General features: G+C 32.2%; 1 protein-coding gene across 24 annotated transcripts in view; it reads left to right on the top strand.

Annotated features, from left to right (window-relative positions):
• LOC138712124 (ankyrin-2-like) overlaps positions 1-15,679 on the top strand; it is a 512,384-nt gene that overhangs the window by 58,824 nt on the left and 437,881 nt on the right. The window contains exon 1 of one of the 24 annotated variants that reach the window (XM_069843560.1): positions 12,048-12,156. The exons of the other annotated variants lie outside the window; for them this stretch is intronic. Within the exon in view, the coding sequence (XP_069699661.1) occupies positions 12,130-12,156 (27 nt within the window). The 5' untranslated portion in view covers positions 12,048-12,129. Of the gene's footprint in view, positions 1-12,047; positions 12,157-15,679 lie in introns of those variants that run through there. 24 annotated transcript variants of the gene reach the window in all.

Below are 15,679 nucleotides of genomic sequence, written 5' to 3'. Positions count from 1 at the left end.
GCTTTTACTTTTTTCTTGTGCATTATCTTTATTTTTTTATTTAGCTCCAATTCTATTTTGTAATTTATTTAATTAAGAATCTAACTTGGTTTAATCGACCTGGTGTTGCATCAGCTTTTATGCCAAGACTTGGAATTCTCAGAACAAAAGAATATACATACTACTGCAATTACTTAAAAATATTAATCCCGATGTTCATTTCTTTCTAATATCGACTGTTGATCAGGAATAAAGATCGATTCCTTATTGCGTTGCCATATATAAAAACCACGTCTCGACTTCGTTTTAGAAATCGTACAAGAATTCAGACCTAGAAAGCCGTGGCTTGGGACTAGAGATGAACTAACTGCCGCTCTCGCTCGCTGTATTCGTAGCATTTGTCTTTCGAGTGTCGTCTCGTCATTCTCATGCGCTTTGAGTCTCGCTCATCATTCTCGAAATAGCATTTGGTCGGCGAGGAAATATTTCGTTTCTTTGAATAACATACATCATTGAGATAAATAATATTATAAATGTTGAAATGAGACAAAAAGACAAAACAGAACAGTATCTTAGTTATCAAAATTTTCTGGTTCTATTATATGATATTACCTATGGTTATATGAATATAAAAAAAAAATCTCAAATAAATTTGCATTTCTAAGAAACATGAAACTTAACGTTAATATCCTTTCATTTGAGATTGCACATTTGATCTCAAACATGTGAAAAGAAAATTCCTAGCCTTTTAATAAGGGCGTAGTAATTAAATAAAAACGGAAAATGGATTATTATACACTGAAAGGTAGAAATGATGTTTCAAATAAGCTACTTCATTGTTTATACATATATAACAGTAGCCAAAGTAGATAAAAGTTCAGTCAGGTATAAACAACTGTAGCGATTCAAGGCTGCTTGACGTTCGGGACTTCAGGAGTGATCAATCCCGACATCTCAAAACACTCACAAGCAGTCTTTACGTCAACGACGCAACGTATAGAACATTGTCGTGCGGGTTTTCGGCTTTGCGGGCGCTGTTAGTCTTGCTTTCTCGATCGTTGTTCATCTCTACTCGGGACCATGATTTCGTCCATGTTTTATGAATCGACCCTTAAGATTCATCCTGAAATTTTCCTTAGCGCCTTAAGAAAACTACGGAAAGGCATAAGCAGGATAAGTTGTCTCAATTTAGAGTACTAGGTAGGCAATTCGTTGTGAGATGACTCTAATAAAATATAGCCCAATCGGCTTTGTATGGAAGGATGTGTATTGCAAAGGAAAGTGTGTACCTGGCTTAGAAATTAGTTTGGAGTGGGGCATGTTTGCCATACTCATTCTGAATTTGCAGTAAGTGATTTAGTTTCATTAATGCTGCTGCTGTTTCTACTGTTAATCATATTGTTACTAAAAGAGCAATTGTTTTCGAACGGAACCGTTCTGCTGCAATCCTGTGTCCGAAGGAATATAAACACCAAATATCTGTCCAAAGGGAACCATTCATGCTCGTCTGAACCCCAGATCACAAATATAGATTGCTCATTCCTATGTTAAAATTGGTTGCACTTTGAAGATAACAACCGCCAGGGTCGCCACCCGTCCGCCGTAAACGAACACGAGATGGCAATACAGTCACTAATGCAATTCAAATGGGAGATATGACGTGACTCCTTATGTAACAACTAGATGGCAGCATAGTAAACCTGACAAAAGTTGTTATCGTCAAAGCCTATAACGCAGAGCAATTTGGGTATATATGATCTAGGGTCTGAACTAACGGCAGGAACTGACTATTGACCATTGCACACGCAACGACTTCGCAACATGTATTTTGTTAACGATCAAAGTATGGTCTTCCTCTTTTCCTTGTTTGACACCTTTCCCATTTCCTTACTCTGTGTTCGACATGAATGTTGAAGTTAGAAGTGTGGAAGTTACCTGCATCTCTGCCGCACTTTTTTTTATTGATTAAACTTTCTGCGGAGAGTTCGCCTTCTACGTCAACGACAAATTTTGTTCCGTGGCTCAAACTTGTGCTGTTTTTAGTGGAACAGTTTTTATCCACAATATCGCATAATTTAGATGTAAGATAACATAAAAACTTTTTGTGACGCAAGGAGAACAAGTTTAATGAAACTCTCTCAATGTTAGAAAGTAGTTTCTTTTTATGTTTTCTCTTTTTCTGGTACAAGTTTCGAAGTCTACACCATTGCGTCGGCTTTAGTCACATACCATTTCTCTCGTTTGTGGATTTGGCTAGAATACTTGTTTTTCTTACAAAATGAACATTGCAACTAATGAAGTAAGGAACTTTTACTTGGAGAATCTTATCGTGTAAATAATGTTGACATTAAACACATGGAAATGTGAATGATGAAATTCTTTTTCGGCTATGCTAGTCTGGCGGTGTAAATAAATCCAATTTTGAGGTAGGGACATCTATGGTCGAGAATTCATTATTTTTGTAACATGATAATATGCATCTATGATGAATAAACATTTTGACTTGAGAAGATACTTGGCCGTCAACGTTTGCCTGGAGCCGTTCATTTCAGAAACAATGTTCTTTCTTGTGTCGTAAAACTGCGACAAAAAACTACGTAAATCGGGTTAAATAAATAATGACTGCAATACAGGACAGGAAAACTAAGTTAGTTTTGAAAGATCTACATGAAGAAACCACAATTTTAAATAGGATATACGAGTAGTATGTTATTTAGTCAACTGTCCGAAGACAGGTCTGAACCTCACGAGTGATACCAACAAGGCACCACTTATGAGGAAACTAGGCCAGGAGATAATGGGGTAGGGTGGTCAGTTCCTTTCCCCATCCATTACATACATCGCCGTCTGGCTATACAGGGTGAACCGTAAGTAATGTCACTAATTTCAAGGAATTATTCTTTGGGATATTTGAAGCAAAAAAGTTTAATACAATTTCGTTCATTTTTTCTTTCTTTTCGAAATAAAAATTGTTTTATATGAAATATTTCATAGCGTGTTTTGGGAAAGCCATTAAATTAATTCCCAATATTCTCAGTCATTTTAAGAGAACAGCGTATTATGATAGTAAATGATTGAAATAATTCTAGTTTTGTCCTTTAAATATGCAGAAATTTTATCCGAACAAATGTAACATTTTAAAATTTCTTTTAAGAACGAAAAGTTACATTTGTTCAGACTAAATATCTGCACATTTAAATGACAAAACTAAAACTTTCAGTCATATATTATCGTTATGCACTGCTCGCTTAAGTTGACTGAGCATATTGGAAATTAATTAGTAGCTTTTCCAAAATACGATATGAAATATTTCATATATATTTTTTTTTTCTAAAAGGAAGCAAAAACGAGCAAAATTGTATTAAACTTTTTCGCTTGAAATATCTCATTCTGTATATTACACTAGTCAGACTTCAGATGCACACAAACAATTGTTCTTCTTCTGACACATCTCGTCAAGTGAAATGTACTGCCTGATAACACTAGTCAACAAATTTTAACAAGTTGCATGTATCGGAAGTAAATCCAATCAATTTCAGTGTAATTTGACCGTCTGAATTCAAAATGATAACGAAAATCCTTAGTTGGTTCTTGTTTTCAAGATATTTTGAATTTTATAATATATTGTAGATGATTTTCTCATTCGCCACCAAATAACAAGCAAATGTTTTTTTTTTTTCATACTTCCGAAATCAAGGTAGCTGATTCTTAGTTTTAGTCTGAAGAGGGGCGGGTCAAGAGGCTAACCCATAATCGTTAATGATGAGGTCTCTTTTACAAAAAATTATAAAATCTTGTAATTATTGCTAATATGTTTCAACCTATACTTCGTTCCATAATATCTGACAGGAGATATAAACATTGCCGGCAGAGGAGGAGAGAAGTATAATTGCTATTCAACCAATGTCAGAGGTCTCATACCAAGCTTGTATTGAAGCCGCCCAACTTCAAAATAAGCATGGAATGTGACTTCTGCCATTGGTTGAATAGAAATTATCTTTCTCCGCCGGCAATATTTACTTTGCCTGTCAGATATTATGAAACGAAGTATACTTATGGATATTTATTATACTGTAGTATAGTTCACAGAAAAAGTACATACATATAATCATTTAAAACCTTACATTACACACTTTATAATTTTACACATAGATATTCAATTTTTTAATACAATTTCTATAATTTAAATATTTAATACTAGCTGTACCCGTGCGCTCCGCTGCACCCGTTAGAAATAAATATAAAGTAATTACATAATTAAAATAGGACGTTTGATCCAGGGAACATTCGTGTTTGTTAGAAGGATAAATCGTTTAATATGTTACTTAATTTAAATTGCATCCAAATAATTAAAATGCGATCATTTTGGTCCAGAGACACTCATTTGGTGCAATGACAATTCCTTTAACATATTTCTTAATTTTTATTACATGCAACCATAGCTTAATGAATATTGACATCATTTAGATTTAATGTGTATATTTTATTTTACTTGTTATAGGTTTCCATTGAATTATGGTAATAACTTAATTTTAACAATTGTTTTCTACGTATTCAGTAAATGGCGCTTGGCCCACTATGGTTCTGAACCCTTCACATAACTTAAATTATATTATATATAATGTTACATATTATATTATATTATATTATATTATATTATATTATATTATATTATATTATATTATATTATATTATATTATATTATATTATATTATATCAGAAGTTACTGTAATAACATTATAGCATAATGTCCATCTAGAGAAACTACACTTTCCAATGGTGAAATAATAATTAATTATACAAATCGGTTAATTTAGCTTCCGATATTACTTCATACAAACACAGAAACATTCTCTTTAGGCTATCTTTCATAGCTTCCCATTGTTGCTGTCCAAGGCCCCTTATAGACGAAGTAATTTGTTTTTTAATTCATTACACGGCCTTAGATGGCAGTTATTTTGATTTTAAAACTCATTTATCTCATTAAATATCAGTCCTACCAAAATGTTTCAAGGAATAAAACTTATCGCAAATTATTTTTAAAGAAACTTTTGTTATGTAATATTTTCATAAGAATCAATAATAAGCGAGATATTTCGATTTATTTAATTCAGGCCCCCTTATAACCCCCCTTTTAAATAATGTATTTTAAATGCCATATGGCCTAAAATCTAAGTTACAACGAACATAATTTATATTCTAATTTTCATCGAAATCCGTTCAGCCATTATCGCGTGAAAAGGTAACAAACATACAGACAGACAAACATACAAACAAAAATTAAAAAAAGCGATTTTCGGTTTCAGGGTGGTTAATTATATATGTTAGGACCAATTATGTTTGGAAAATCGAAAATTACCAGAAAAATTTCGGCTACAGATTTATTATTAGTATAGATAAGATGTTTTTTTTTTTGTCTTGCACTTGCGTCTAGTTTTGTGCAAGACTGAACTCATTTTAGTATGTTGTTGCAATTAGTATTTGTTCACTAGCCCAAGTTGTGCTTCACGTTTCAATATGCAATGTGCAGCTAGCATATACATATAAATCTTCCCTTATTCTAGTATCTTCCATTCCTCTTTCGCTACAGAAATATTTATATAGTTCGTATAAGCTCTCTCTCATTGGTAAGTCTTCATTTTTTAATTTTATTTCATAGTATTCTTTTGTCGTACCTTCAAAACTATTAAATCTAGAAATAAAAAAAAATATAGCTAATTAGTTTCTAACCAAGTCAAAAATGAAACGAAGTATAGTTGCAAGTAATTCAGCAGAAATAACGTCACTCATATTCTTGAATGTAATAACTCTTGTATGTTATAAACACGTAAAATTGATATTCGGGTCTCACATTCGTTTGGGAATGGCTTCCGTGAACAGCATTGCATAACAACTGTAGACGCTATCAATTACGCGAACTTGAGTGCCACTTGGCGTCGATCTGGCATTGTGATGATAGAAATAGCATCGCTGTGCGTTAAGCAAAGAAACATCTCGTTCACCTGCCGACAGACAACACTCTAAGAAAATTATTCTAATCATTTGTTATAAGCTTATAATATAGAGACGAAAGTTACAAACGGAACACTTTGAGATAATAGAATAATTTTTTAATACCCATCATACTAAAAATATTCCCTTCGGCGTCAAATCCATTTTCCTCTTTTTGAGGTGTAGTAGTCCTGTCTCGCCGATTTGTTAAGACAATTTAAATCAGCGATGAATATTATCTATTTTTCTTTAAATTAATCTCTTCGGTTTCATTATTATCCATCTATTTTTACTTTATACAAAATAACCTGTGGCCAACTTATTGATGACATCATTTGCTATTCTATTCATTCATATATGAAGGGTTCAGAGCCATAGTGGGCCAAACGCTATTTAATAAAAACAGAGAAAGTAAGGGTTAAATTTAAGTGAATACCATAGTTTAATGAAGATTGACATCATTTAGTTTTAATGTGCATACTTTATATTACTTGCTATATGTTTCCATTGAATTATGGTAATAACTTAATTTGAACTCTTATTTTCTACGTCTTTAATATATGGCCCACTATGGTTCTGAACCCTTCATGTACTCTTATCCATTGCGCGACAACCCATGAAGGGTCAAAGTCTACCAGCTGACTGCTAAACTTATGTTCACATGCCTCAGCAGAGATGAATGATCATTCAACTGATACAGAGGAAACCTGTATGAATTACTAGGGGAGAAGTTGTGGTTTAACAATAATAGAGTGAGGAACGAAAAAATAAGAAATAGGATAGACGCCAATATGAGAATACTTGAGGCAGTCGAAGTCAAAATATTGAGTTGGTATGAACACATGAGGAGAATGACCCAAGAGAGGTGATCGCAGAAAATTTGGACATGGCAGCCAAAAATACGCAGAAGAAAGGGAAGACCATGTTTGAGTGAAGGATGCAATGGATAGGAGGGGATTAAGAAATGAATATTGGAGAGATAGATATAGCCTATATAATAGCTAGGATAGCAGAGACGCCAGTTACTGTAATTAACTCACTATTACATTTAAGAAGAAGTTAATTTTTCTAAAAAGATTTTTAAAATGTTCTTCTTGTTGTTCTTGTTAACTAATGCTGAGTTCTTGGTAATAAAGCCATTAACTCTCTTGCTCTCCAATATTCCTTACACACACGGTGAATGTAGAGGAAAAGGCTGGACATCGCTGATGATGATTCTGATCCATTTTTTCCTGAAGGCTGCACAATGGACAAAGTGATGATATATATCCAATTTTGTTTAAGTCATGCTCTGTGATTAATCGAAAAAATGAAACTGCACTTTTCCTTGGATAGTCAGGAATTCTATTTTCTTGTACATTGAGGCACTCCTATCTTTTATTATTTGAAATTTTGTTGAAATGGTCGTATATCTTTTTTATTTATTTTAGTTTTATTTTCCCTGACACAGTTAAGGCCTTCTGGCCTTCTCTTCCACTCAACCAGGATCAAAGCACATGCAAGAAAAATACATACCGGTATACAAGTATTAACTTATAATAATAATAATAATAATAATAATAATAATAATAATAATAATAATAATAATAATAATAATAATAATAAATAAAATAAAGTAAAAAAGAGAGATTCAATACATATGAATATAATCACAAACAGGAAAATACATTCTGGTATACAAATATTAACGTAAAAGAAAAGAATTAATACATATGAATATAATCACACGACTAAAGGAATAGTACAATTAGTATAATCAGCATGGGTTACATTGAGACAATGACAATTACCTAGATATTAGTAATGATGGAAAAAAACAAAGTAATGACTGTTTAAATAATAATAATAATAATAATAATAATAATAATAGTAATAATAATAATAATAATAATAAATAAAAATTATAACTAAAAAAACTAATTCTGTGCATTTAAAATATTTGTAAACAACCTAATTTTAAACGACTAATTTTAAACTACCCCTGATTTCCAGCGGCAGCGAATTCCAGGAACGGAGCATCTTGATATTTTGAGTTGATTAATTTTTTATTGTTGAAAATGATCGACTTGACATGGGGTTCTCTTCTTAGCAAGACGGTCAGAAGTTTAATTATCAGATAATCCACAGTATACCGGTACCATGGATAACTATCCTTTTGTTAAGCTTCGTCAGAGAATGTACAATTTTCCAACAATCTGTAATTTCTTTTATTTTTAAATGACAGATTGGTTGTTGCAGCAATAATAGCTACTTTAGAATCACTGAATATTTCTTTCATTCATTTATTCATTCATTCATTCATTCATTCATAATTTTTTTCTCAAGGACAGGTATTTCACTACAAACCCAGAATTCTCCAATCTTTCCTATTTCCAGCCTTCCTCTTAGTTTCCGCATGCGATCCATATACCTTAATGTCGTCTATCATCTGATATCTTCTTCTGTCCCGAACTCCTCTCCCGTTTACCTTTCCTTTCAGTGCATCTTTCAGCAGACATCTTGTTGAAAATAAGAGCCGGTGCATCATATTTTGGAATATCGGATAGATTGGCTTCAGTTTTTTTAAATATAAACTGCATATAGCTTCAGAAATGTTTTAAATGTCAAATATAATACCAACACAACCTCTACCTTAGAAGACAATTTCTTCCTAAAAAATGGATATGACCTATTAATTTGGGAGACATGGCAGTAGCAGGCTGTTGACATTTCGATCCCTTTCCACCTGCACTTGCTGATATTTAATGACGCACCAGCGATCCCTGACCCAGAATGGCGCTCACCTGTTCCGCGGCGCCGGGGTGCCGTATTGATCCCGCCGCCGAGGGAGGGTGCTCGCTCAATACTGCGGCCATCGCCCCCGACGGCACCCGAACTCTGCCGAAGCACTGGTGCAGCACAGTGACGCCAACTTCGCCGAAAAATAAACACCTAGCTACTAGGAAAGATCTCTATGAAAATGTATGTCGAATAAAAATCGTGAAGAGCATAGAATTTAAAAGCTTTGCGTGTATAATCTCAGAATTGTAATAGGCATATGACATTTTATTCATATGGAAGGTCATCTACAAATTCACAGATTTTTTATTTGAAATATTTATTGTATTATCTTCAATATTAACAATCTTGTATTTAATTTATTCCGATATATTCGATATTATTACTGATGTCACACAAAATTATTTTGTATCAAAATGCTTCTATTTATTTTGTATTCAAAAATTACATTCACATTATTTTCATTGAGGTTACTGTTGCATTAATTTATATAAGTAAAAGTAACTTAGAGGCCTTATTATTTATTTCTCTGTAGTTCATATAGCAATTATTATAATCGGTATATTAATTACTTTAAATTATTCGAGTTTAGGCTTCATTTTTTTATTATCACTCATGGTTTATATTCTTCTTAATTCGCTTAGTCAATATTTCTTATAAGGGTATGCATTAAGATGCAATTGCTTGAAGTTATGCACATTTCGAGATACACTACTGGTACTGAATTTACTAATTCTCCTTATGAATTCGTTTTTAGTGTTATCAATAAAGAATTGATAGCCATATTGCTGGTAAAAATCATATATACCAGTAGTGATAGTTAAATTTCTGGCTTATTAAACCATATTTTATTCTACTATACTATCTTTTCATAATATTTCATATCGATTATTTTTTTATTTTTCGTATCATTGTTTTATTCATAAAATTTCTGTATTGGAACCCTTATGTAATCTTCGGTTCTTTGCTCGTATACTCCGCAGTATCCCATCTTTCTTTGATCAGTCAAGCATGTTAGTAGAAATTCTTTCTCATATCATTCTTTCATAACCTGAAGACGAAAATCAATCTTCGAAACGATGTGGCTTCCTTTTCCACCACCAGTAATGTAAAAGTTCAATCTATTCTTACATTGAAGAATTTATTTGAACGTATACCTACAACTGTTGTAACAATAATAATAATAATAATAATAATAATAATAATAATAATAATAATAATAATATTATTATTATTATTATTATTATTATTATTATTATTATTATTCAAGAATGTAGGTGGAGATTTACTTCTTTGGTTCCTCGATCATCGTCCCATACTGTCAACTTAATTGTAAAATCTCTCAAGTCCAAATTTTCCTGAATGTTGAAATTATTTATATTTTCAAAGTACGTCTCATAATAACATCTCGTAGGTCTACATTTGTTTTTTTATATTTCATAAATATAATAATTGTGTAACACTTACTAGTTGGGAAAATAAAAGAATGAGACGTTATTTTGCTCTCGTGTACAATTTCCTCGAACGCAGTTACGAGGTTTCACAAGTAAGCCAACGATATACTTTATCAATCTGCATGCAATATTAAGAACAAAAAAAAAAAAATAAAGGCAAAGTCAATTTTAATTTTTTCCGTACAATTACCACAGAGGGGATTTTTATTTCAGAACAAATCTTTGAGAAGAACATTGCGTAAAATGCTTTAAGCTACAAATAAAAACTACCACTATTTAACAAGACTCATGTAAGGATTGTAAGACTGGATATCTTACCGATGATACTCGTAAATAATATGTAAAACTGCAGTAAATTTAGCGTAAAATTACGAGGATATGGGCAATTTTTTGAAGCGCCAATGTTGAAAGTTGGAAATTTGTAGAGTACAGACTTAACCTTTGGCACTTGTTTTTTAATCATATAGTCTAGACATAGGAACAAAAATTCGTTTCAAAATTTGATTCAATATCTACCACTCGTTTTAAAAATAAGTATTTTATGCGAAAAAGTGCGGCAAATTACTGACACAAAGTGAACTCTCTACAAGAATTTACTTCTAAAGAATGAAAAGCTATTTAGTGCTTCTGTTTCTTCCGTTCTGTTTTGTATGGGTGTCACTTTCTGGTACTGCCTCTATGTTGTCATCAACGGTGATCTTGCGCCATGCTGACCGCCTAAGCAAGGAATCTTGCGTTCAGCGAATATCTACTGCTGATTTGCAGTCTTTAATGAAGACATGGTGGGTCAATGAGCTCAAATTTTTCATGAAAACTATTATTGTAAACTAAAGTTCTAGCACGTTTCTTCTTCAGTTAGAAAGATAGACACCAGCATGACATTCTTAGTCAAATTATTATTAAATTCAACTTAATCGGTCGGATTTAAACTTTATTTTAGATAGCTATGCAAATTTTGAAACCAAGTAGGTGTAGTAGTGTATATATAAGTTGTTTATTTTCAGTTCCAAAATTTTATTGAATGCTGCATATATTCTGATATAGAAATATAACAGAAGAAATTACACTTACAATACAATTGTTTGTTTTTCAGATAATGATAATTAACATTTGATTAAAATTTGCATTTTCATCCATTATAATAACTAAAAGCATTCGTCCTTATATATTACAATCTATGGCAATGATATTTAGAAAATCGGTATGAAATATATAACTGTATGAAATATTTAAATAAATTGAATAAGAAAATTAAAATATGAAGTATCAAAGATAAAAATAAAATGTATTCATATTTGTTAATATTAGTTTCATTGTTGGTTATACAATAGTAGGAAGTTGGAACAAATTCCAGCTATCATGTTAACCTTGTCATTAATCAAATTTGAATATAAAATAAAATTACATAATACTAAATTAAAATAGGTTCAAAACATCATCAGAATTTTTTAAAAATAAAACAGATTAAAGCTAAAAGAAAAAAGAAGAAAAAATTAGGCGAAACAATTGAATGAGTAATGAAAATTTAAGATCTTTAAAATACCTCTATTCAAATATTTTACCGGAATGTTGAAGCGAGTTAAATCAATTGAATAAAACTGAGAAATATTTTATTCAAGTTTCTAGTATTACAGACATAATGCGAAACAGAAAATCTTGGTTTAATTTTCTTCGCTAATGCTTAATTTTTCTTAAAAAGGATCATAATGTACTCTATGAGGGTTACATTCATTGTTCCATGCTAATTATTTGGGTTAGGAGTACGCCGGATGCGAGGTAGGGACATTTCGGACCGAGGGGTTGGCAATAAGTAGCGCTGATCGGAGGGTGCGACACCACTCTGACATAGTAGACTTCAGATTCTCTGAGTGCGGACGTCGTCTCTGGGTTCCTCTTCTCTCTCTCTTCTCCCTCCTGAGGTCACATCATGGTCACAGAGACCACCACGGGCCAGGTACGTGCTATCACACCACATCCCCGCATTTCTAAAGAGTGTCACACAATTAATCCCCGTATACCATTACCCACTTCTGCAGGGCAGAGCATTTTCTTAAAGAAATGCATAACAAGCAATAATAACAATTTCATATACACTTTCACAGCCCAGAAAGGTAATAAAATGCTTAATTTCTGCACAATTTCGCACAAAAATGTGTGTCAGGTGAGAAAAAAGTTACGAAACACTGTTTGTAGGTTTTCCGTTTTTAAATTGATGAAGAAACTCTATGTACAAAAGTTGCAGAGGGGTGGAAAAAAAAAGGAATATTTTGAAGCTTTCAAAAACTATGATTTTCATTCATAAGGAGTGCGTCAAGGAATTCTTTCCTTAATGACACCATGTACTTATTTTTTACATTTCTTCAGGTCTCAAAAACGTACAAAATTACATATATTTTTTTTTCATTTATGTGTAATATGTTACTAGTCAGCGATGCATGCAATCGAGGGGGGAAAGGAACTGGCCACCCCACCCCATTATCTCCCGGCTTAGTTACCTCATGAGTGATCTCTTTATTGATGTCACAAGCCTGTCTTCAGACAGTTGATTAAATAACAAAAATTAACCCAAATAATTGATGATCCCAATGCATGTGCACACAACAAAGAGAGATGATTTAGTATATAAATTGATCATTGTGGAGAATAAGTAGCCATGAATTAAATAATCATAAACAAAAGCTTAGCTTAATTTTTGAACACTTTTTTTCCATAGCAACAAATTTATATATTTAAGTATTTCTCTTTGTTGTATGCACATATCTTGAGACCACAAATTTAAGGAAATTTTTACAAGATAATAATTTATAGGCCTAAATAGTGAAAAATACGATTTTGCACGTTTTGAGACTTTAAGAAAACAAAAATGGATAAATAAGTACATGGTGCCATTTAAAATAGACTCCTTGGCACACATTATACAAAAGATAAATATATTTTTAGAAAATGTGTTCAAAATAATCCCTTTCTTTTTCACATCCTTTAAATTTTCTCTATAGAGTTTCTTAATACAATTAAAAATAGGAAAGCTACAAGTATTGTTCCATAATTTTTACTCACCCGGTAAGTGTGTCACTTAATGTTAAAGTGTTATAATCATTCAAGGGTTGAGATGCAATGCTTGAAAATCACTGTTATTAATTCAAGTCCCTCTTGAGTAATAACCGATGTTTTGTTGACACTATATGGAGTTACATTCAGTGTTTGTCTAAAATATGTCAGAGCTTGAGAGTCTCATACGAATTTAAACAAAGATTTGAGATTTTATTGTTGGTTTCTATACACTGGAACAGTTTAAACAATTAACAGAGCATTTGATATGTTAATTACTTAATCCTGTTAACCAATCAGCCATAATTAGTCAGTGATTTGAATATATTTAGTTACTGTTACTTAAAATATTCAATCCTTAGCCAACATGAGCTACGCAAGTTATTCTGAGCTCTCTAGCTATCATCCCCATTTAGATAAATGATGCGTGGGAAACTCATGAAAACAAGGTAGTCAAATTACTCTACGAGCCCAAATAAAAATATTAATCTTAAATGTTTTAATAAGATAAGCATGAAATATGTAAGTTCCTATTAAAATTTAGTAAGAATAATTGAAAATAGTTAATACAGTTGTCTCATTAGAAAGAACACTTTCTTATTGAAACTACAGATAAATGCCGTATTCTCTTATTATAATGAGATACATTCCATATGGGATAAGATCTTTTGTATTTGTCTCATATTCTGAGAAAATTGCGGTTGCACTTGAAAAAAAAAAGAGAAGTTCTCTCTTATATAAAATGAGTAATATCTCTAGTAGGCCTACTAGAATGGAAAATTCCTGTTGTCTAAAAATGAGACAATATGCATTATATTAATTTTCTCGTCTTATATCTAGAAATTTTAGGGGGGAGGGGGGAGAAAATATTAAAAGTTCTTTTGCAGTTGCCTCCTTTTAATACTCGTAAAATAAAATATTACAGTTACATTTTTCGAAAAATATATGTAGAATCTATCCCAGATGTTTCTTAATGTAATAAGAAAAAAAAATTGCTGAAATCTTCGAAAATAAAGTAAATCGCTCGGATTTGTATTATGTAACATTCTCGAAAACTCCGCATCAAATCTTAAAAAGATAATGTGATATCTAACGCAGTGATCTCGCATTAGACCGAGAGATATTTATTTAAGATTAGTTTTTTTTTTTTGTAATATTTATCCATTTTCACTTATAAGTCATTAAATCTATGAGTTCATACATAATATTTTACAAGTTCTTTCAAGAAACTTGATGCTCTGTAAATGAATGTCAAATGCATAATCTTCCTAGATTAATTATTACATTCTACCGGTCCAGGAGAAAATTCAGTATGGCCTCCGGGCTGTATTTCTCTGTGCACGTACGAAGATAGAAGCATTTCTTGCACGCAGGAAGATAATCGCTTTGTGACAGCGTCTTCAATTTGTCAATTGTGATTTATTGAATTTTACCTCATTATTATTATTCCTATATTTATTTGATCTGAGGCTCTGTGAATCCTAGATCTGTGCTGACAGTTAATGGCGGAGAGAAAAATCTCACTCCGCCTAGAATCGATCTACTGCCCTTCAGTCGAATGGCGTCGCTTTACCTATTGAACCAACTTGAGTTAAATGCACAGCACTGCAGCTTTACTATATAAAATTAACGACATGCGATAGACATCCAGGCACTGTTTGGATACCAAGATATTGACGTCTGGAAGGATTGCTGGACTGCAGTGCGACTGTCTGCAGGCCTTCGGGTGTTACGTAAGCGACATCAGTAACAGCGCCAGTTTGAAAACGTGCGATGACGGCTGCCACAGAACGTTGACATGTGTCAACAGCATATGTGTTATATAATACAGAGTATCATAATATTTAATGTTAAACGTTTATGCTCTTGACATTGGAAAAAATCTGGTCACACTTTCTGTTAATACGATGACGTCTTTAAATACATTAGGCCTTGGATGACTGGACTTGGTTTAAAATAAAGTAGTTTCGAATCCAGCCACGCGTGATGAAACATAAAGGGGAAATTAATGTGACATCAAATGGATTCATTATAATTGGTACACAAATGGGGTGATTAATAAATGCAGCGAATATAAAGACAAAAATACTTAATTTAACATAGTCTAGTTCTAAAGTACTAAACTGAATTGTGCTATTAATTTTCAAATGAACCCAGTTCTCTGTAATGACATTAATAATACAATTTCAAACAAATCACTGGCGTCACAATGCCATATGGGTCGTTTCGACTATAAATTGCACTGTTGTCTCAAGACTAGGCCTCATAGAAAAAAGAAGCAATTATGAAGTAGTTTACGAGAAGACTTCGTCTTTTAAATTTAAATGCAGGAATTATAAAGGCATAAATGAAATGAAAAGAAATATAAAAATATTATTTCAAATTCCAAACATCCTTACAATCCCAACCATGCTCACAATAACAATCAC

This window comes from Periplaneta americana, chromosome 13 (genome assembly GCF_040183065.1).
Source record: "Periplaneta americana isolate PAMFEO1 chromosome 13, P.americana_PAMFEO1_priV1, whole genome shotgun sequence".
Lineage (NCBI taxonomy): Eukaryota > Metazoa > Arthropoda > Insecta > Blattodea > Blattidae > Periplaneta > Periplaneta americana.
The sequence above is the reverse complement of the archived record's forward strand: the minus strand, read 5'-3'. Positions and strand labels throughout refer to the sequence as shown.